Raw genomic sequence first — 22,028 nt, 5'->3', positions numbered from 1 at the left:
TGCAGGAGGTTTTTTTTGTTTCTGTTTTTTTTTTTTTCCATACCCCAGCAGCGCCTGGAACCCCAGCGGCGCCTGGAACCCCAGCAAGACAGGGGCCTGAAGCCAGGGAGCCAAGTGGTCTCACTCAGCAGATCTCACCTCCACGGAGTCCATCAAGCTAAAATCCACTAGCTTAAAATTCTCGCTGCCAGCACAGCAGTCTGAAGTCGACCCGGGATGCTCGAGCCTAATAGAGGGAGGGGCGTCTGCCATTACTGTGGCTTGAGTAGGCAGTTTTCCCCTGGCAGTGCTAAGGAGGCTGGGAGGTCTGGGCTGGGCACGGCAAAGAGATTGTGGCCAGACTGCTTCTCTAGACTCCTCTTTACTGGGCAGGGCATCTCTGAAGGAAAGGTAACAGATCCAGTCAGGGGCTTACAGACAAAACCCTCATCTCCCTGAAACAGAGCACCTGGGGGAAGGGGCGGCTGTAGGCACAGCCTTAGGGGATTTAGTCTTTCTTGCCTGCTGAGTCTGAAGAGAGCAGCTGATTCTGACAAGAAGGATTCTCCCAGTACAGCACACCAGCTCTGCTAAGTGACAGACTGCATCCTCAAGTGGGTCCCTGATCCCCGTGCCTCCTGACTGGGAGAAATCCCCCAACAGGGGTCGACAGACACCGCAAACAGGAGAGCTCCTGCTGACATCAGGCCAGTGCCCCTCTGGGATGAAGCTTCCACAGGAAGGAGTAGGCAGCAATCTTTGTTGTTCTGCAGCCTCCACTGGTGATACCCAGGTGAACGGAGTCTGGAGTGGACCTCCAGCAAACTGCAGCAGCTCTGCAGAAGAGGGGCCTGACTGTTAGAAGAAAAACAAACAGTAACAAAATCAACATCAACATAAAGAACCCCCCCCCCCCCCACAAAACCCCATCCAAAGGTCATCACTCTCAAAGATCAAAGGTACATAAATCCACAGAGATGAGGAAAAACTAGAGCAAAAATACTGATAATTCCAAAAACCAGAATGCCTCTTCTCCTCCAAATGATCACAGTTCCTCTCCAACAAGGGCACAAAATGACAGTGAGACTGAAGAATTGACAGATGTAGGCTTCAGAAGGTGGGTAGTAACAAACTCCTCTGAACTAAAGGAGCATGTTCTAACCCAAGGCAAGGAAGCTAAGAACCTTGATAAAAGGTTGCAGAGACTGCTAACTGGAATAAGCCATTTAGGGAAGAACGTAAATGACCTAATGGAGCTGAAAAACACAGCCCAAGAACTTCATAAAATATACACAAGTATCAAGTCAGCTTCATCCCTGGGATGCAAGGCTGGTTCAACACACGCAAATCAATAAACGTAATCCCAAGAATGCCCTCTCTCACCACTTCTATTCAACATAATATAGGACGTTCTGGCCAGGATAATCAGGCAAGAGAAAGAAATAGAGGGTATTCACATAAGAAGAGAGAAGTCAAATTGTCTCTGTTTGCAGAAGACATGATTGTATATTTAGAAAACCCCATCATCTCAGTCCAAAAACTCCTTAAGCTGATAAGCAACTTCAGCGAAGTCTCAGGATACAAAATCAATGTGCAAAAATCACAAGCATTTGTATACACCAACAACAGACAAGCAGAGTGCCAAATCATGAGTAAACTTCGAGTCACAATTGCTACAAAGAGAATAAAATACCTAGGAATACAATTTACAAGGGACGTGAGGGACCTCTTCAAGGAGAACTACAAACCACTGCTCAAGGAAATAAAGAACACAAACAAATGGAAAAAAATTCCATGATCATGGATAGGAAGAATCAGTGTCATGAAAATGGCCATACTGCCCAAAGTAATTTATAGATTCAGTGGTGTTCCCATCAAGCTACCATTGAGTTTTTTTACAGAATTGGAAAAAACCACTTTAAATTTCACATGGAACCAAAAAATAGCCTGCATAGCCAAGACAATCCTAAGCAAAAAGAACAAAACTGGAGGCATCATGCATCCTGACTTTATACTACAAGGCTACAGTAACCAAAACAGCATGGTATTGGTACCAAACAGATATATAGAGAATTCTATATAGCATTTCTGGCAAACGCTCAGAAATAACACCACACATCTACAACGATCTGACCTTTGACAAATCTGACAAAAACAAGCAATGGGGAAAGGATTCCGTATTTAATAAATGGTGTTCGGAAAACTGGCTAGCCATATGCAGAAAACAGAAACTGGACCCCTTCCTTACACCTTATACAAAAATTAACTCAAGATGGATTAAAGACTTAAATGTAAAACGCAAAACCATAAAAACCCTAGAAGAAAACCTAGGCAAATACTATTCAGGACATAGGCATGGGAAAGACTTCATGACTAAAATACCAAAAGCAATGGCAACATTGCCAAACGGGATCTAATCAAACTAATGAGCTTCTGCACAGCAGAAGAAACTATCATCAGAGTGAGCAGGTAACCTACAGAATGGGAGAAGTTTTGCAATCTACCCATCTGACAAAGATCTAATATCCAGAATGTAGAAGGAATTTACATTCACATTTACAAGAAATATCCAGAATGTAGAAGGAATTTACATTCAAATTTACAAGAAAAAAAACAACCCCATCAAAAAGTGGGCAAAGGATATGAACAGACATTCTCAAAAGAAGACATTTATGGAACCAACAAACATACAAAAAAATGCTCATTGTCACTGGTCATTAGAGAAATGGAAATCAAAACCACAATTCGATACCATCTCACATCAGTCAGAATGCCAATTATTAAAAGGTCAGGAAACAACAGATGCTGGTGAGGCTGTGGAGAAATAGGAACACTCTTACACTATTGGTAGGAGTGGTCATAGGGACCATTTAAAGTGATATAGCACAGTAAAAACTCATTACTGAATGCTAATGGGAAGAAGAAGAAATTATTTGCATTTACACTATGACGGCATTATTTAAAAATGTAAGTATCTTTTTTATGGCTGAAGGCTTTAATGTTTTAAATTGAGTTGAAATAAAGGATAACATGTTGACTAGATGAAACACTTTGCTTTTCTACATTATTTTATTTATTTTTCTCCACTAAAGGGAAAAGGGAAATCTACCAAAATAATTGAATATTTAAAAATGGCTTTAAGACTTATTTGACATAATTAAAAATGCACAGTGTTTTGTTTCTCTTAAAGTTTACATTATACATGCCTCATAGAGGTATTTGTCAAAGGGGATATTCAACTCGCAAGCTAAGAGGTCACCACTGGACAGCTAGGGACTGCTGTGGGACAATTTGAGAAGCTTCTTATCCAAGAAGTCTAATGTGGAAAGATGTGGCTGTCACTCCCTGGGAAAACAGATAGCAAAGAATAGGACAAAGGAGGAAATCAGCTGTTGAACCAAAGAAGGATTTAAATATTTAAGAAATGCCAACCACTGAAGACAGTTGCTCTGCTACTTAAAGTCCTGAGGTCTGTTGTATATCTGTTGGCCAAGCAGTTTGTTCATAACTATTTGGGGAAAGAATTTCTACAGAACTGGCATATCCTTAGACCCCAATGTTTCCTCTCATTGACTGGTCAACAGGTGTTGAAAAAGCCTATGGCAGATATATCACAGATGAAGTATACTCATTTTAATTTTACACCTGCATCTGTGGTTTTGTTTGAATATATTCTTAAACAAGGAAATGTTCTTTGTTTCTGTAAATAAATTGTTATTGACATAATCACTTTTTCATAGATACACATATGAATTTATTAATACCATAGGTTTATTTCTGATTTGTAAATTTAATATTGAAGTTATGGCTACACAATTCAAACCTAAACAAAATTAATAGAGAATGAACTCTCTTTGAAAAAAAAAATTGTTGGCATCCTAATTTTAAGAAAGCATGCAATTATCTGGGCTTTGTAAAAACCTATTGTAGCTGGAGAAATAGCAGTATTGAATTTTCTTACAAAGCCACATGTCAGGTAAAGCTCTTGAAACAACAATCACATTGGAGTCAGAGAAAAATCAAAGCTAAAACAATATGGTAACAGTGGGTAACAGCCCAATTTGCCGTGGCCTGAAACCTTGAAAGAATTAACTTAATGTTCATTAATAATGTTCATTAATAAAGAATGAACTCACAAACTTAATGCTGTGGGCCCGTTTAAGGCTTTCATACATAATGCTCAAAAAAAAGTTACTGATTATCTCCAACCAGAAATTTGTTTTAAAAAAAAATCTGCTGGCCAGGCACCGTGGCTGAAGCCTGTAATCCCAGCACTTTGGGAGGCCGAGACGGGCGGATCACAAGATCAGGAGATCGAGACCATCCTGGCTAACCCGGTGAAACCCCGTCTCTACTAAAAAATACAAAAAACTAGCCAGGCGAGGCGGCGGGCGCCTGTAGTCCCAGCTACTCGGGAGGCTGAGGCAGGAGAATGGCGTAAACCCAGGAGGCGGAGCTTACAGTGAGCCTAGATCGCGCCACTGCACTCCAGCCTGGGCGACAGAGCGAGACTCCGTCTCAAAAAAAAAAAAAAAAAAAAAATCTGCTATAATAAATTCACTAACAAGTTCTGTTCAGTGAATATTTCACCAGCCTCTTGACTGCAGTTTGGCTTCACTTCTGAAGGGACATAATACACCTCTACCAGGCCACCCATGGATACCTCAGCAGCCTTCTGTTGCACACAGTTTTTTCAGGCAAGATCTTAACTGCTTCAACCCTTCTCCAGAAGCACAGGTACGATATTACATCGATGATATCCTCCTCTGCAGAGAGTTCATTTGGGACACTCATTCAAGACATGCAAATACTCATAAAGGAGCTTTGAAAAGAGGATGGATCATTGGTTCATGCATAAGTGTAAGACCCTGCCACCTTGGTTAAATTCCTGAAAATTATTTGGTGAACTGAGGACTACTACATCTCTGATGCTGTCAAGATGAGCAGAGGAACATAACTGTCCCTTTCTGACATCTTTTATTCCTTTTGAGTTCTGGAGGCAACATATTCTACATTTACAAATTTTACTTAATCTTGCTGATGCTGTTACTTGCAAATCAGCCCACCTTAAAGAGGGGTCCCTCCAACAGATGGTATAAAATCTGTCCAAACTGAAATGGGCAGGCATCTCTGTTAGTGGCCTCAGAGACTTCTTCACCATAGAGGCGGCTTTAACAACCTCTTCTCATGCCTCATGAATTCTCTGAATCACCTGTGATGGCTATAACTTGTCCGTGGACTTCTGATACAAAATATTGCCCTTCTTCAGCCCTGTACTGTACACCATTGTGTTGGCATTTTACTGGCCACATCCTGGACTCTCTTGGAAACAGAGGCTCTCACAGTCCCCAAGCCTGTGACCTTTTCTGTCCAATTGCCCATTATGCTTTGGTCATGGAAGCAACACTCCATGGCCTGACTCCGCTACCAAGGCCCCCTTGATGCAGGATGGAGCCAAACTTGGGCTCTCTGGCATAGCTCCCTTGTAGAAAAAGGTGGTTTCCCCTGTCCTGAGTCTCTTGCCAGATGTCACATTGCTGGAGAAGGCCTCCACACTACCTGGTGAGCCTCTTGGATTAACTGAGTGAACAGAAATGGGAGTTCATAGATTTAATGAATGGAATCACCACCACCGTATGTGTTAGAGCTCAATGGAATGTGGCAACTTTCCATCCTTTAACCAGAAAAAGGATAGAACCCAAGCATCAGCACAGTTGGCTAAACTTTGAAAGTCATCTCAGCATTAGATGCCCTCATTGAGAATTGGTCCCATCTGTCTGCTGTTACATATTATTGGGCCATTCTAGGGCCATGTCCTATGAGTTCCTTCCTTTGGGGTAAAAAACTCTGGAAATCTCCTTTCTTACTGATACCCAAAATATAAATTAAGGCAATAAATACCTCTAGACATACTAAGGCCATAATACAAGCCCTCACAAGGACATTTCTTATCCCCTTTGGAGATCTAGACATTAATGAATGTGAGAAAGGTGCATTTCACTTTTCAGAATGTATAACACTGGGCTCTTGAAAAAAGCATTCAGTGGAACTTCCACCTTGCCTGTATATTGGTACCAGTCAGTTTAAGAGGCCTAACAGACAATTCAAAGAGCTCTTATTAAGGTTACAGTGTGGCAAATAGATGTCCTGGTGGGTGTCACCACTGCTACATGCCTGCATTGATTAATGTAAACTCACAACCTCTGGGGACTCACACTCCCTATACCAGTGCCACAGGAGTCCCTCAGTTGTTTTTATTGGTCATAATGGGGGCACCTCTAAATTTCATGTTCTTGATTTCTGTCTCACTATTCGATCCTCTCCCTCCTGGTCAAGTACCTGCTTTGCTTCCCAGGAAAACCCTCCCACACTCAGAAAATCTCAGACATCATCAAATTTTAAGTGGATAGAAAAGTATTGTATTATAAGGTACAAAAATTTCATATGAAAGTTGAGGCTCCTTTGAGGCTCTTGGGGTCCCAAAGACCTAACCAGTAGTTCTGGGCTCTCACCAGATATACTGTGCACCCAGCTCCAAAGGCTTCCCACCTAGATCTTTTTCTGTCAGCCCTACCAATTGCACTTAACTTTTGGATTTCACTGTTTTGTCATCCAGCAAAATTATTCAATCAGACAATCACATCCTCCTGTGGGAAACAGGGAACTTCCTCCCATCCTTTGGTAATTGCAGAGCCTGGTTCCCATAGTCCCTGCTTTTTTACTTTGCTCCTGAGTTCCATCCCGGTGTGGCTCTGTGTGGTGCATAGTTTCCTCCTTCCTGGGCTGGGAGGACATGTGACTAATAAACTGCTGTCAATCTCCCGTGTCAAGTGCCATGAGTCTGGCCATCCCTTAACCCTAGGGTGGGAATCATTCCCTCACCAGTGGAGAGAAGAGGTGGTGAATAAGCTATATGGAGTGTTCTAAGAAGAGAGGAAATATTGATAGGAAAGTTTTATCTAGAAGCAATGAGCATATATCGAGGTGTTTTTTAATGGGGTCTTGATGTGCTCAGTTTTACATGCTAAAAAACAATGCAGCAGAGTAGAAAATGAATTGGAGGGACAGATTGGAGTTAGAAGGTGAAGAGCTTGTTTCAATAGTCCAGATTAGAAATGATGAAGCTTGTTCTAGCCTTTGGAAAAATGGAAGAGACAAGAGATTCGAGATTCCGTAAGTGTTAGGAGTTGGAATTTACTGGGATTTGAGGGAGGTGAGGATGCAACAATGGCTCCCAGGTTTCCAACTTGAGCAGTAGTTATGTGATGATTCCACCAATCCTTAGATAGAAGGTGGAAAAAGAAATTGACTTGAAGGAGAAGATTGTAACTGAAATCAAGGGAGATGAGGAACTTTGGAAGAGAGGGACTAGTACAAACTATCTTTCTAATGCTGAAGAGAGGCAAGTAAATCAAACATGGACTAAACAAGCATTGTTTGGATTTGTCGGTCAGTGGATCCTCATTGGATATCTTTGACAGAGCAGTTCCAGATCAGATTTAGGCCAATGGGCCTGAGAAATTTGAAGGGAGGTGAAGAAGTTTAGCCAATGAGTGAAGACCACTACAGGGCACCATGCTGAAAAGAGAAGGGTTGAAATCAAGCATGACATCATTTTTGTTATTGTTTGAAAATGGAAGTTTGAACCTATTGAATATATTCAATTGAATAGGTTCTAATTGAACCTATTAGTGGAATGAACACTATGTTTTAGTTGACAAAGAGATTAGTTGGCAAAAATACACAACAAACTGAAGAATGATGGGCTAGGATGCTTGAGGAGAGATCCAAACCCAGATCTAGAAGGCTAGTTATATTGTGGGTAAGTGGCATGCTGTGTGTTCTGCTTAAACTCTGTGTGAGACTGGAATATGGAATTATCAGAAAGTTGAAGAGAATTCTCCTTGAAAAAAAAAAAAGAGATGTTCTGTCATTTAAATGACTTGAGAATGGTAAAGTGCTGAATTTTAACAGTCATTGTGAAATGTGCAGAAGGCTGAGGGGAACAGAAAAAAGGTATCAGCTGTGTTGTTAAACAATACATTTGATAAGATCAAAACTGGGTCATTCCCCTTGGTGACCGGGTATCAAAAAGAAAAGAAAACTTGAATTAATCAGGATTAGTAAATTATAGGCAAGTGTAGAGGAAAGTCAGTAGATTCAAGCAGTTGAACATGTTAATTAAGAGGAGAGTTGTAGTGTTGGCTCATGGAGTTCACCCTGATAGGACAGACATTTGAGGGTACTGAGAGGTTAAAGTACAGGGCATAAAGGGAGGGGTCTAAAAGGAAAATTAAATTATGTGACTCTCAAGCTTCAGAACAAAGTCCAGGGTGTGGTCATGGGAGTAGGCTATTGAAGCGAAAAAGAAAAAACAGTCTAAAGTTTCTGTGTGTTTACATACTTTGGGGTGGAAAATTGAAGAGGATGAGTCAAGGTTTCCTTGAACCCTCATCTGATAAATCCAAAGTCACTGAAACTCAAAACAACCATGGAACATCATATATTCTAAAAAACTTTATAATTTAAGCAAAATAAAATCATTTGTCCACTAGTTGAAACACTTTCAGTTGTAGAATTTGAAGCATTTGATGAATTTATGTAATAGAGAATATGGTAGATAGACCATTGGGTTAGACAGAGTTTTGAATCTTAGTGTAATTTACTAGCTGTTTTATCCCTCTAAGCTTTATTTTTCTTGTCTACAGAAGAGACAGAAATCATAGTACACACCTCATGAACTTGCTGTGATCATTGATATGGTACTAGCATATTGCTTAGCACATAGTAGCCTTCTGAATTAATTCTACCTCTTATTATAACACAATCCATTATTTCTGCTTTTTGCAAATATGTTATTCATTTCCTATAATATAATTCATAATACTGTATTAGTTCTCTATGGCTGCTGTAACAAACTACCACAAATTTAGTGACTTAATACCACACAAGTTTGTTCTCTTACAGTTCTGAGCTCAGAGGTTCAAAATCAGTCTCTCTGGGCTGAAGTCAAGGTGTTATCAGGGCTGATTTCTGGAGGCTGTAGAAAAAAACAATGTTTCCTTGCCTTTGGTAGTTTCTAGAGACCACCTGACTCCTTGGCCTGTGGTCCCTTCCACTGTTTTCAAAGCCATCTGTGTAGTGTCCCCACCTTCTGTCACTGACTGTTCCTATCATCACATCGCCCTCTTGAACTCGTCTCCCTCTTGTAAGGGCCCTTCTGATGACCTTGGGCCCACCTGGATAATCCTGGGTAAGGGGTTATCTCCTCTTCTAAAGATTCTTATTTAATCTATTTTGCAAAGTTACTTTTGCTATGAAAGTTACCATATTCATAGGTTCCAGGAATTAGGATTTTGGTCTCTTTTGGAGGGAGGAGTGCAGGGTATCATGCAGCCTACCCCAGGCAGGTACATCAGAGATCACAGTGAAGGAGACAGGAATATTGGCTGATTTAAGATAAATCATGTGTTAAATTCTAGACTCTTTTATTTTCTTTCTTAATCTCATCACTAACAAACACGTGAATTTCTGAACAAATGAATAAACAAGTAATTGCCTGATGGATGTGAGAAATGTCCTCCTTCCCCATATCCCCCTCTTTTAACAACTTGACTCTCTAATTTTTCACAAGACAAAGTATCATTCACTACTACCTGTGTTCTGTGTTCCCTGTGAAGCAGTGCCTGGACCTTGGCTCTTTCCTTTCCTTGTAGACAAAGCATCCTGTAGCTTCTTATCACCATGATTACTCAAATTCACTGCTGTCTTTCCTCCACACCCTCTTCTATTTCCAATATATTTGCACATTTATAGCATTAATGAAATCAAGCATACTAGGACACTGAAAGGAAAGGAGATGAGTATTGAAACCCACATTGCAAGTATCAACAGGCAAAAATTAAGAGAACATTTCATCAATTTAAGGCAGAAATAAATGTGACCATTCTGCATTTTCAATTTATTTTTTAATGTTGATTCTTGGCCCATGAAAGTACCAATTACAGTTTATGCAGAACAGTAATCATCAGCTTCTCATAACAGAAACTCAAAGTTCATGTATTGTTACATACTTTCTTTTTTCTTTTTGCATACAAGTAGAAGCAGCAAGATCTCCCATTTCATTGCGGGGTTTCAGATTCCACAGTGTCTTTTACATTTTATCTATTCCTAAATTCTAACTCTTCTTGATTTTATCTTGTTGAGATGTTACAAATTTTTCAGCCTGAATTTACTCTATATTTATGCCCAAATTCCAAAGCCCATTTTTATTGCTTTTGTCTCTCTAAGGTTTTATTTTTTTTTTAGTTTCATTTTATTTTTAATTGACACATAACAATTGTACATATTTCTGGGGTACAATGTGACGTTTCAACATGTGTATACATTGTGTGATGATCAAAGGATAATTAGCCAACCCATTACCTCAAAACTTTACTATTTCTTTGTGATAAGAATATTCAAAATTCTCTCTTCTACTATTTTGAAATATGCATTATTATTAACTATACACACCCTACTGCAAAATAGAATACCAGAACTAGTTCTTCCTAGCTATTGTAACTTCATATCCTTTAACTAACATCTTGCCATGCTCCCTTTCTTAAGATTCTGACTGAAGGGAAGGATGCTAAACTTTCCACAAATGTGCCTCGCCTAATTCGTGCTGAAGGGAAACTGAAACCTAAGTGCTTCTGAGAGGAGAAAGGAAACCGAAACTCCTGCAGGCATAAAAGACGGGCTGCGATGGCTCAGAGCGCCCAGTCCTAGGCCAGGTCTGGGGTAACCTGGAGCTTCCACCTGGGCTCTGCACTAGGTGTCTGTTTCACTCCTTCCCCGCGGGAGCGCAGCTCGCGGGTCTTTGGACACCACCGGTCCTGAGTCCGCGGTGAGGAGCCGGGGAAGTCCCTTTGGAAGAGCCTGGGGCGGAGCTGTCTTGTGGGAGTTCAAGGTGTTCTTTAACGGACCGGACAGGGAGGTGGCCCAGGTGGCTCCGGGCGCGGGAAGCCGAGGAGTCTCCTAGGCTCGCAAGGCAGTGGCGCACAGGCCCTCTGCTGGCCCTGGGAGGCCAGGCGTGGGGAGGGGCGGAGGAAAGGACAATCTTGATGAACGCTGCAAAGGCCTGAAGTCTGAGAGAGAGAGGAGTGCTTAGGCATTTAAGGAGTCGCCTTCAAAGGTGGGATCTGGGTAATGGAGGTTGAGGAGAAATTAAGGGACATCATATCCGAGCACAGCCAGTAAAACCTGTACATCGACAGCAGCAAGCGGCTTCCACCTTCAATCCCTGCTCCAGACTTGTAGAATCAGAATCTGTATTCATTAATAAGATCCTCCAGGTAATTTCTGTGCACCCTTACATTTCAGTGGCTTAAGACAATAGAAATTTATTTCTTACTCCAGTAACAGAATAATTTATTCCTGGTCAAAGGGCAGGTATAGTGGCTTAAAACATTACAAGTTTATTATTTTACAATTGCTATGGATCAGAAGCCCAGGCATGGGTAAACTGAGTTCTCTGCTCAGCGTCTCATCGAGCTGAAATCAAGGTGTTGGTCAGAGCGGTAGTCTCATGGGACGCCATGGGTGCTCATTCGGGTTGTTGGAAGAATTCAGTTTCTTGCAGCTAAAGGACTGAGGTTACCTGCTTTCTTCCTGGCTGTTGGCTGGGGATTCCCATGTCTTTAGATTTCACCCTGAGATCTTAGCTACAGTGGCCTTCTCACACCAAGGTGGCTTACACCTTTAAGAAGGTATAAGCCTTCTTTGGGGGAATCTCCCTAGTCTACTATGATGAAGTCTTACATAATATAACCGAATCATTAAAGAGACGATGCCATTAAATTCACAGGTCCTGCCCACACTCAAAGGGAGAGGGTTATACCGGGTACTGGAGGCCATTTTTAACCCACCAGCTCTCCCAGGCAGGGTTTCAGGAGCTTGATGCCTTTCATCAAGTAGCTCCACCATTTTGTTCCAATACAGAATACATGATTTCCTTTCCCTTCCCTTGCCCCCAGTGTTTTCCTCTTTACCTCCCCTTTCCACCTTTCCTCTTCCCTCCTTTTCTCTCTTTTCCATTTCTCTTCCTCCTTTTCTTCTTCCTTCTTAAGATTGTTTGAATCAGAATATGGTTAAGACACTACTGTGATTGGATGGTAAGCCTTATAAGGTTTTTGCAATTTCTTCATCCCCTTTTAATTTATTCATTTGTAAGATGTGTGGTCTCATGATTGCTTGTTTGTTTTTGTATGTGTGTGTCCTGTTGGATGTGTGTGTGTGTGTGTCCTAATCCCTGTGGTGTCATTTAACATATTTTATTGGCCTCTAAACTTCTTGTAAATTAATCATTACTACTAGCGTTTTGATCAGATTCAGGTTTTTTTTTTTTGAGATGGAGTCTTGCTCTGTTGCCCAGGCTGGAATGCAGTGGCTTGATCTCAGTTCACTGCAGCCTCTGCCTCCCAGGTTCAAGTGATTCTTCTGCCTCAGCCTCCCAAGTAGCTGGGATTACAGGTGCCTGTCACCATGCCCAGCTAATTTCTGTATTTTTAGTAGAGATGGGGTTTCACCATGTTGGCCAGTCTGGTCTTGAACTCCTGACCTCAGGTGATCTGCCCTCCTTGGCCTCCCAAGTTTTGTTTTTTTGTTTTTGGTTTTTTTTTTGGCTGGGGGAGCTACAGTACTTCAGTGACGGTGCAGACACTTGCCTCTATTTTTGTTGTGCTATCATTTAAAAATACTAAGATCTGTTAATTCATTAGGAGTTGTAAAAGGGTGATATTCTCTCATTCCTTCTGTGTTTATTAGCTGCATTATTTATAGAAATGAATCGCTCTTGTATCTACTCTTTGGTACTGCAATGGTGCAGTACTTAGAAGAAAAGCAGGATAATTTCTTGATTCCATAAACCATTTTTTTTTCATATATTGTCTTCAGATGCTATTGCTGGACTTCCTGCTGTGAAAGATGAAGAATTTAGCATTCATATTTATTTTTCTTTCATTCATCCCTTTGTGAACTGCCAAATTGGTTAATTATATTATTATTTTCCTACTGTCAAGGTTTATCATATTTTACAGCAGTTTGTAAAATATTTGATTTGATTCTTGTGATTTGTTTTTATGTTGAGTCAACAGTAAAAAAGAAGTAAACAGCAGTGACAAAATTATGAGTATGTACACATTACTCAGTGTAGAAGCAATCTAGGAATTGCTAGGCTTAGACATGGAGTTCTATATTATTAAAATTACTGTTTGAAATAGACTTTTGTAAATTTGAAGTACCATGGGTTCTCTTGTTTTTCTTTATCGCTTCCCCTAACTTTTCTAAATCATGCAAAGTTTCATTGTTTTTTGATTGTCTTCATTCTTGATGAGTTTTCCGCAATTTTCTGTATTATCTCTTTAAATAAAATTATCATTTAAGATATATAGTCGGCATTGTGGAAGACAGTGTGGCGATTCCTAAAGAATCTAGAACCAGAAATACCATTTAACCCAGCAATCCCATTACTGGGTATATACCCAAAGGATTATAAATCATTCTACTATGAAGACACATGCACACATATGTTGATTGCAGCACTATTTACAACAGCAAAGACTTGGAACCAACCCAGATGCCTGTTAATGATAGGCTGGATAAAGAAAATGTGGCATATATACCCCATGGAACACTGTGCAGTCATAAAAAAGAATGAGTTCATGTCCTTTGCAGGGACATGGATAAAGCTGGAAGCCATAATTCTCAGCAAACTAATACAGGAACAGAAAACCAAACACCACATGTTATCAGTCATAAGTGGGAGTGGAACAAGGACATGGATAAAGCTGGAAGCCATAATTCTCAGCAAACTAATACAGGAACAGAAAACCAAACACCACATGTTATCAGTCATAAGTGGGAGTGGAACAATGAGAACACATGGACACAGGGAGGGGAACATCACACACTGGGGCCTGTAGGAGAGTTGGGGGCAAAGGGAGGGAGAGAATTAGGACAAATACCTAATGCATGCCAGGCTTAAAACGTAGATGACGGGTTGATATGTGCAGCTAACCACCATAGCACATGTATATCTGTGTAACAAACCTGCATGTTCTGCATATGTATTTCAGAACATAACATTTAAAAAGGATATATGGTTGGTGAAATTTATGACTTCTTAAAAGTCTAATTACATCTTTTTGCCTTCTCCATGAATCGAATCACTGTTTAGATGCAGAATTCTAGGTTCAAATTATTTTCCCTTTAGAAATTTGAAAATGCTTTATTTTATCAAAACATCCAGGAATGTTGCTTATTTTAATTAGTTCTGTGTGCCACGCGTTATTTTAATCAATTCATATCCATCAGTTCATACATTTAATTAGCCTGAAAACACAATCAGAGGTGAGTAATATTATTGTTCCAATTTTATAGATAAGTAAATTGAGACTCAGAGATGGTAAATATCTGTCTAAGCATATAGAACTATAGTATATTTCAGAACCAAGATTAAAATGCAAGTAGTCAGCCAACAGTGTTTATGCCTTAAACCAGTTCTCATATGGCCTGACTTCCATTTCTTTTTACCTTTTCTTTCTCTTTATTCTTGGAGCTCTGCAATTTTAACAACCTGTGTCTAGGTGTGGTTTTCTCTTTTGTCATTATTTCTACTCAGTAGTTGGAGAAACATTTCAATCTAAACATATTATGTTGTTCTTTAGTTCTGGTCTAATATTGTTATATTAGTTTAAGTATATATCTTTGATTATTTTTATCCCCACTCATTTTGGAATCTTAGTTATCTCCTACTAGAATTACTAGTAGGGGGAGGAAGAGCTTACTGACTTATTTCTGTATATTTTAGTATTTTTAGAATTTTTTCATCTCTTTGTCTTTTACTTTTATCCCTTACAAAATTTCCTGGACTTTAACCCTCCAGATCACTGACTTAAAATTCCAGCATGCTCATTTTATTGTTCTGCACATGACTTTCTTCTCTGTAAAATTATGTTTTAAATGTGTATGAACACTTGCATGCTTTCTCTTTCTCTTTCTCTCTCTAGCAGCCTGTTACTAGTTTATGAGAAATATTTTTAATTCTTTGAAAGCAGTAATTAGAAAACTTTGAAGGTCTTTTCTGTGTGTGCATCATGCTTATTCATCTGGTTTCTTATTTTTGCTTTTTGTTTTGTGCCTCAAATGTCTATTGGTACTAGTGTGTGTGTGTGTGTGTGTGTGTGTGTGTGTGTGAGTATTCAATAATCAGTTACTACAGGTGGCTGGATCTCTAGCATGTCTCTCCCTTAAATAACAGAGAAGTGGGGATAATGACTGTGAATTCTGTTTAAGTGTTAGGGCGTGCATGTGTTGGGGCAGAGTTAATAGGGAGCTAGAGGGTATATAAGAGGAACGCCTAGGGTGTGTAAGCCTACTTTAGTGTAGAGCATGTAAGAGGAAAGCCTATTAGGCTTTACACACCCTGTCTTACATACCCTGTCCTATGTCATGTAGAGCAGCCTGTAGGATCTCAGACTTTCCATAGGCAGACTATAGAATCCCTTGATTGTCAAATTAAGGAGGAATTGCCCATTAAGGCAGTTTTATTTTGTCACCATAGTTATTGTTGAAAAGTTTTACAGGGTTTAACAGGCACCCACGTCTCAGTCATAGTTATATTTCATTATAAAAACTGTATTATTCCTTTTAATCTATATATATTATTTCTTAAAACAATTTCTAAGTTGTCAGGACATAAATAGTTATTAATTTGTTTGTATCTAACTACTTAATAAATGAAATGGTTAGATACTGATTTTGTCCTAGGAGTGGCATAAAAAAATTCCTGAGACTCTAGGAGCATGGTGACCATCTGGCAACGTGTAAATTAACTTATTTCATCTTGTAAAATCTGACACTATACTTTCTGAAGTTTTCTGTAATATACTTGGGGTTAATTCTCTCTTGCCTGTTCAATTCTCACTGACCAATTTTTTTTCCATTTGAGCTTGGTACAATTTGGAGAGTTGAAGAAAGATATTATGGCCAATGCACAATTAGTGAGGTTGAGGATTGCATGAAATGGGTGACAGATAGTTTTTATGATGATACCTAGTCTCCTTACCTGGGCACAAGACCAGTGTGTGGTTCTTACCTCCCTTTCCAATATCATCTCCAATGAGTCACCCTGCCCTATGCCATGTAGAACAACCCATAGGATCTCAAACTTGTCATGTAGTTTTGCAACTTTTTGCATTAAACTGATGCTGATTTTGCTACCTGAAAAGTAAATCTCTATATCTCTCACTTTCCCCAACATTCTTTCGTAAGTCTTCATCATCTTTTCAACCTGCTCTTGAAACCTCAGAACACAGGACCCTGATCCCTTCATTCTGATTTAGGAACTCTCAATTCTCTAATGGCTTCCTGTGCCATTTCTGCTAGAACACAGCAAATTAGATGTAAGTGTGACTTAGTTATCTTTAAACCTACCCCAGGTTGTACAAGGAGAGAATCATGCTTCATGCGTATTTGCATAGGTTTCAGCAAGTACAATGTTTGGTAAAGTGTAGATACTCTATAATCTTTGAAATAAGACAGTAACTGGGTGAGTGAGAGACCATACTTATGCTCGTGTCTCCTTTAAGTGTCCCTAAACATCCGAGCCCACAGTAATTGCATTTTTCTTTAAACTTATTTGTCATTACAGTCATATACTTCCTTGCATTGTTATTGTAATATTTAACATCAGCATGTGCATCACCATTATATGTTTATATGCATGGTTAATCACCATGGAATAGGAATCTCTCTCTCTCTCTTTCATCTATCTATATCTATCTATCTATCCATCTATCCATCCATCCATCCATCCATCTCTCTCTCTCTTTCTCTCTTTCTCTCTCTATCATCTATCTCTATCTATGTATCTATGTATCTATCATCTATCTCTATCTATGTATCTATCATCTATCTATATCTATCTATATCAAACTATCTATCTACTATCTATCCATAAATCATGTATGTATCTACCTATCTATCTGTTTCACAGCCCTAACATATTGAATGGCAAATGTCTCAGTATTTAGTTTCCATGACAAAATGCTCAAGTGCATTTACCTCTTTAGTATTTTCCTCTCTATTATCTTTGCAGATTCTTCCTCTTCTCTTGATATATTAAGTATTAGTATCTTTGAATGTGGATTTTTAGTACTCTTCTCCCATGATGCTGTCTCTCCCTGGCCAAGCAAGCTCATCTACACCAATGGCCTCATTTACCATTAATGCTGTTTACTCACCTCTTAAAATCTAGTCCAGACTTTGTATTTGTCCTCTAGACTTGTGTATTTTACTACTTACATATCATGGCTTATGGGAAATCTTGAAAGCAAGTCAAATTCAGGTGGTTCACAAATGCAGCCGTAATCTTTTCCTGACATGTAGCCTTGTTCTAAAATTCCCAGCCCAGGGAATGGCCTAGTTATCCATCCTGTTACTTGAGCTAGAATCTTGTGTCATCCTGGACAATCCCCTTTCCTCTCTTCTCCATCCACATCCAATCCAATTCCAAATTATGTCAAACTATCCCCTAAATGTCCTTCAAGTAGATCCACATCTCTCCAGCTTCATTATCTCAGCTACCATCAAACTATATTACATCAAATTATCATCATTACTCTCCTGCACAGTAACTTTCTCTCTGCTCTACTAAGAAGCTTACTCTCATCCTATTCTTTTCTATATTGCAGCTGGACTAATCTTTTCAAAATGCAAAGCCAATCACAATACCACCTGCTTAAAATCCATCAATGGCTACTTTTTGATTCTAGGATGAAAAGAAAATTCTATAACATGACTTCAAAGGCTCTGCATGCCCTCTTATTTCTCTAGTCCTCTCTAGTCTTTTCCTGGATGGTCTCCACTCCAGCCCTACTGACTTCTTTCTGGAATCAGTGTTACCCACAACCCTTCATGCCCCTGAGCTTTTACACATGATATTCTGATATTTCCTCTGCCAGAAATGCTACTTTTTCTCTCTTTTTGCTTAATTAATTATTGTTTATTTCTTAAAACTCAGCTCGAGCATTATTTCTTTAGGGAAACTTCCTCTGACCTCTTGACTTTGTCCTTTTTGCAATGTTCCATTGTTTCTGATTATCTGATTAATAATTATCTTTAAGCTCTGTGAGAGCTGTCAGCAATGTTGATTTGTTCATTCTTATATTCCTTGTGTCTAATATTTTGCTTTACATCTAGTAGTTATTCAACACATACTTGTTGAATAAAGACTCATTATCTTTTCTTTTTTGCAGGACTGCCATTTTCATTAAGAACTGCCACTTAGAGATACCAAAGTAAAAGATATTTGCTAACTTTAATACTTGCCAGTTCAGGTTGGAGGCACAGGCAGCAGCAAGAATGGGTAATTTTCCACTTAAAATATTTATAGATTATAAAACAATGTTACTCTGTAAACTACATAGATCTAATGGAATTAAAATAACCACATTACTGTTTTACTTTCTTGAACAATAACTAAATGATAGCGCCTGTAAAAAGGACCAATTGAAAAATAACCCATTCTGTTTCTCTCTCTCTTTTTTTTTTTAATTTAGAAAGAAATGTTCTTACAACATTTTCACGGCAAATGTCCCAGTTAATTTTGAATGAAATGCCAAAAGCTGAGTGAGTATTACTACAGTAATAAAGATGGGAAATCCTATATCATGTTCCCTGTATGTCTATTTGGCCTTATACTGATGTATAGACAGTTGACCATTGAACAATGTAGGGGTTAAGTGCACTGAACAACTATAGCAGTTGAGAATCCATGTTTAACTTCTAAAAAATTATTGTTAATTAATTTATTTTTATATATTTTTTTCTAAATTCATGCCAGACAGATAATGAGATAACTTTGTAACAAGAGTAGGGCACATCCAACACATATACATGAAAACCCAATCATCACATTTATGAACTGCAAAAGGATTGTGTTTGACTTTTTACTCCTCCAAAACTTAACTGTAGTAGCTTTCTCTCTGCTCTGCCAAGAAGTTTGCAACCACCCTATCTATTGTCTATCTTGTAGCTGGACTAGTCTTTTCGAAATACAAAGTCCATCAAAATGCCACCTGCTTAAAATTCATCAATGGCTAATATTTGATTCTAAGATGAAGAGAAAATTCTAAAACCTGCCCTCAAAGGCTCTGCCTGCCCTCTTATTTCTCTGGTCTTAGTATAGAAAGTTAAGAAAATCATAAGGAAGCAAAAATGTATTTATTAAGTGGGAATGGATCGTAACAATAGTGACATCTTCAGTGGTGCCATCCCCCCAGACTTTCACAACATTCTGTCTGTCAGGCTTCTCTTTCATAGCATTGACAATTCTTTCCATAGATTACTGTGTGTAATGAGCCTTGAAGGTTCTTATGACACTCTGATCTGAAGGCTGAATTAAAGACATTTTGTTTGGGGGCGAGTAGACCACTTCAACATCTTTGGTGTTGAACTCATGGAGTTCTAGGTGGCCAAGGACATTGTCCAGTATCAAAAGAACTTTGAATAGCAGTCCCTCGCTGGCAAGGTACTTCCTGATATCAGGGACAAAGTATCAATTTAGCTAATTTGGAAAATGTGTCCTCATTGTCCAGGACTTTTTGTTGTACAACTGAAGGACTGGCAGCTGGTGTATATCTTTTCCCTTCGAGTCTCAGGAGTTGGCAGCTTTATAGATAAAGACAGGCCTGAAGATAAAACCACCTGCCTTTGCACAATACAGTAGAGTTAGCTTATTCCTTCCTGCCCTCAATCCTGGTGCTCACTTTTCTTTTGTACTAATCAGTATTCTTTGTGACTTTGGTTTTTTTTTTTTTCCAGAATATTTTCATTTGCATTAAAAAAACCTATTCAAGCAAATATCCTTTCCCCTCAGTGATTTCCTTCTGTCTCTTAGTTGGATAAAGCTGCTTCTCTTGTTATCTTGACATTTTTCAAGCCAAACTTCTTTCTAAAATTATCATACCATACTGTGCTGGCATTAGATTTTCCAGCTTTAGATATTTCGTCTTCCTTTTGCTTTGTCCTATAGTTACTTTGCTTTTTCTTGAATCATATTAGAGTCTATAAATATGCCTTTTTGGACAATCCCACACCCACATAAAAGCTCTATTTTTGATGTGAGATAAAAAGGTCTTTCACAAAAAAAATGCAATATTTTTATGACTGCTGCAACAATGCCTTCACTAATTTCTTAAAGAAATTTTTTTACAATGGTCCTTACATGAGGTTTATTTATCTGGAAGTGGTGGGCAACTATAACTGCAAGCATCAATCTATGACACACATCAGGCAATTCAGCTTTTTCTTGTAATGTCGTAACTTGCTCTGCTTTTGGGGAACACTTCTGGCATCACTAGTGGCACTTCATATGGGTTCCATGGTTTTATTTCGGGTTTATGATATTGCAATAAACATGACGAAAAATACGCAAGAACCTTGAGAGATCGCTTTTTACTGTGTTTGGAGAGAAGTTTACTGAAGAAGAACTGCTAACTCACCACAATACAAGAAGTGGCTACAAAGTTATTACGGTAGTACAGTATATACTAGAGTTAATTTTATGCAGTTATGATTTAATAGTGCAGCTTAACATTTATTACATTTCTCTCAGCTCTGACAGGTGCCATGTATAGTCTATAAGTGTGTGCATAAATTTAGATAATTTTTAACTTTTACAATAGATCTGTGTATGTTTTGTCAGTAAATGCTAAAATAGACTACATATACTTTATGCATTCATGACATAGCTAACTTAAATTTTTTTTCGTATTTGTAGGCTACACGGTTTGTCTGAGAGTTTTTTCAAATAGTAACAAATTTTCACAAATTTTTCTAATGTATTTATTGAATATGTAGTATACATGTATCAGTGTATGTATATATATCAGTATTTATATCAGTGTGTCTCTATGTATTATATATAGATATATATATCTATATATAGTATGGAGTATTATAACAGTGTATAGAACTATGTACACTACTATATATGTATATATGATTGTTCAACACAGCTCTTTCAGAGCTGTATGATAGTAAATGGAAACAGTTTCCTCTTGCTTCATTTGTCAATAGCTATCAGTGAATCCACTTGTAAGGGGCTGAGTTTGATTAAGCAGAAAATATATATAATTTAGGTTTATATGCAGGGTACAAGTACTAGATTCATGGTCCAATCAGGCCGTGCCATATGGCTTTGGATAATTTCCTCTCTCTGAGCCTAAGATGTGGATAATCCTGCCTTCTTCCTGTGAAGGATAGTTGTGAATGTAGATATATTTGAAAAGCCTTAGTGTAGACACTGCCATGAGACAACTCAGCAAATTTAGCTATTGATGATAATGATAATGAGCTAATAAGAACGCTGCCTTTTTGGAACATGATTTAATGTGTCTGTGATTTTTGTTTCAACTGTTTTTCATTTTAGATATTCCAGTTTATTCAATGATTTTGTTGAATCTGAATTTTTTTTGATTGATGGGGATTCATTACTTATCACATGTATCTGTGAGATATCATTTAAGCCTGGGCAGAACCTCCATTTCTTCTATCTGGTTGAACGCTATCTTGTGGATCTTATTAGCAAAGGAGGACAATTCACCATAGTTTTCTTCGAGGTAACATGACAGTTGAGTTCTTTTTTATAATATGATAACTAAAACTAAAATTTCCTAAATTATTTTATATATTTTTTTCTTATTACAAAGTAAATTGTATCTATAGAAGTTCAGAAAATTGAAAGAAAAGAAGAGAAAACATTACCCACAATCTCAGTATTCAGAAATCACCACACTTGAGATTACATTTTATTTGAATGAAGAGAACTTTATTGTAAGGACACACGGGATCATGAGAGAGGATAAGAAAGCTCCTCAATAGCGGCCCAGTTAAACTCTGGATTCTAGTTCTCCTGCTCTGAGAACAACTTCTGTTTTCAAAACTCAGCAGGCAATTTATATGAACCCAGAGGAAAATATGTCTGAGTCTGGGGACAGTCATTA

At 38.6% G+C, this 22,028-nt stretch overlaps 1 protein-coding gene and 1 non-coding gene across 5 annotated transcripts in view; one reads left to right on the top strand and one right to left on the bottom strand.

Moving 5' to 3' along the window:
• Positions 1-10,685: 10,685 nt before the first annotated feature.
• Positions 10,686-22,028, top strand: part of DDX60 (DExD/H-box helicase 60) — a 106,269-nt gene continuing 94,926 nt past the window's right edge. For 2 of the 4 annotated variants that reach the window (XM_033215630.1, XM_033215628.1), the window contains exons 1-4: positions 10,686-10,867; positions 18,279-18,388; positions 18,582-18,651; positions 21,455-21,644. In XM_033215630.1, coding sequence (XP_033071521.1) covers positions 18,385-18,388; positions 18,582-18,651; positions 21,455-21,644 — 264 coding nt within the window. In that variant the 5' untranslated portion in view covers positions 10,686-10,867; positions 18,279-18,384. Of the gene's footprint in view, positions 10,868-10,903; positions 11,316-18,278; positions 18,389-18,581; positions 18,652-21,454; positions 21,645-22,028 lie in introns of those variants that run through there. The other 2 variants (XM_033215629.1, XM_033215631.1) reach the window with 2 other exon arrangements.
• On the bottom strand, positions 18,860-18,958 carry LOC117086557. Its single transcript, XR_004438450.1, has one exon. It is a non-coding gene; the product is annotated as a small nucleolar RNA U13 (small nucleolar RNA).

This window comes from Trachypithecus francoisi, unplaced genomic scaffold (genome assembly GCF_009764315.1).
Source record: "Trachypithecus francoisi isolate TF-2019V2 unplaced genomic scaffold, Tfra_2.0 Lachesis_group1, whole genome shotgun sequence".
Lineage (NCBI taxonomy): Eukaryota > Metazoa > Chordata > Mammalia > Primates > Cercopithecidae > Trachypithecus > Trachypithecus francoisi.
Note: the sequence above shows the minus strand (reverse complement) of the source record. Positions and strands in the feature narration are given on the sequence as shown.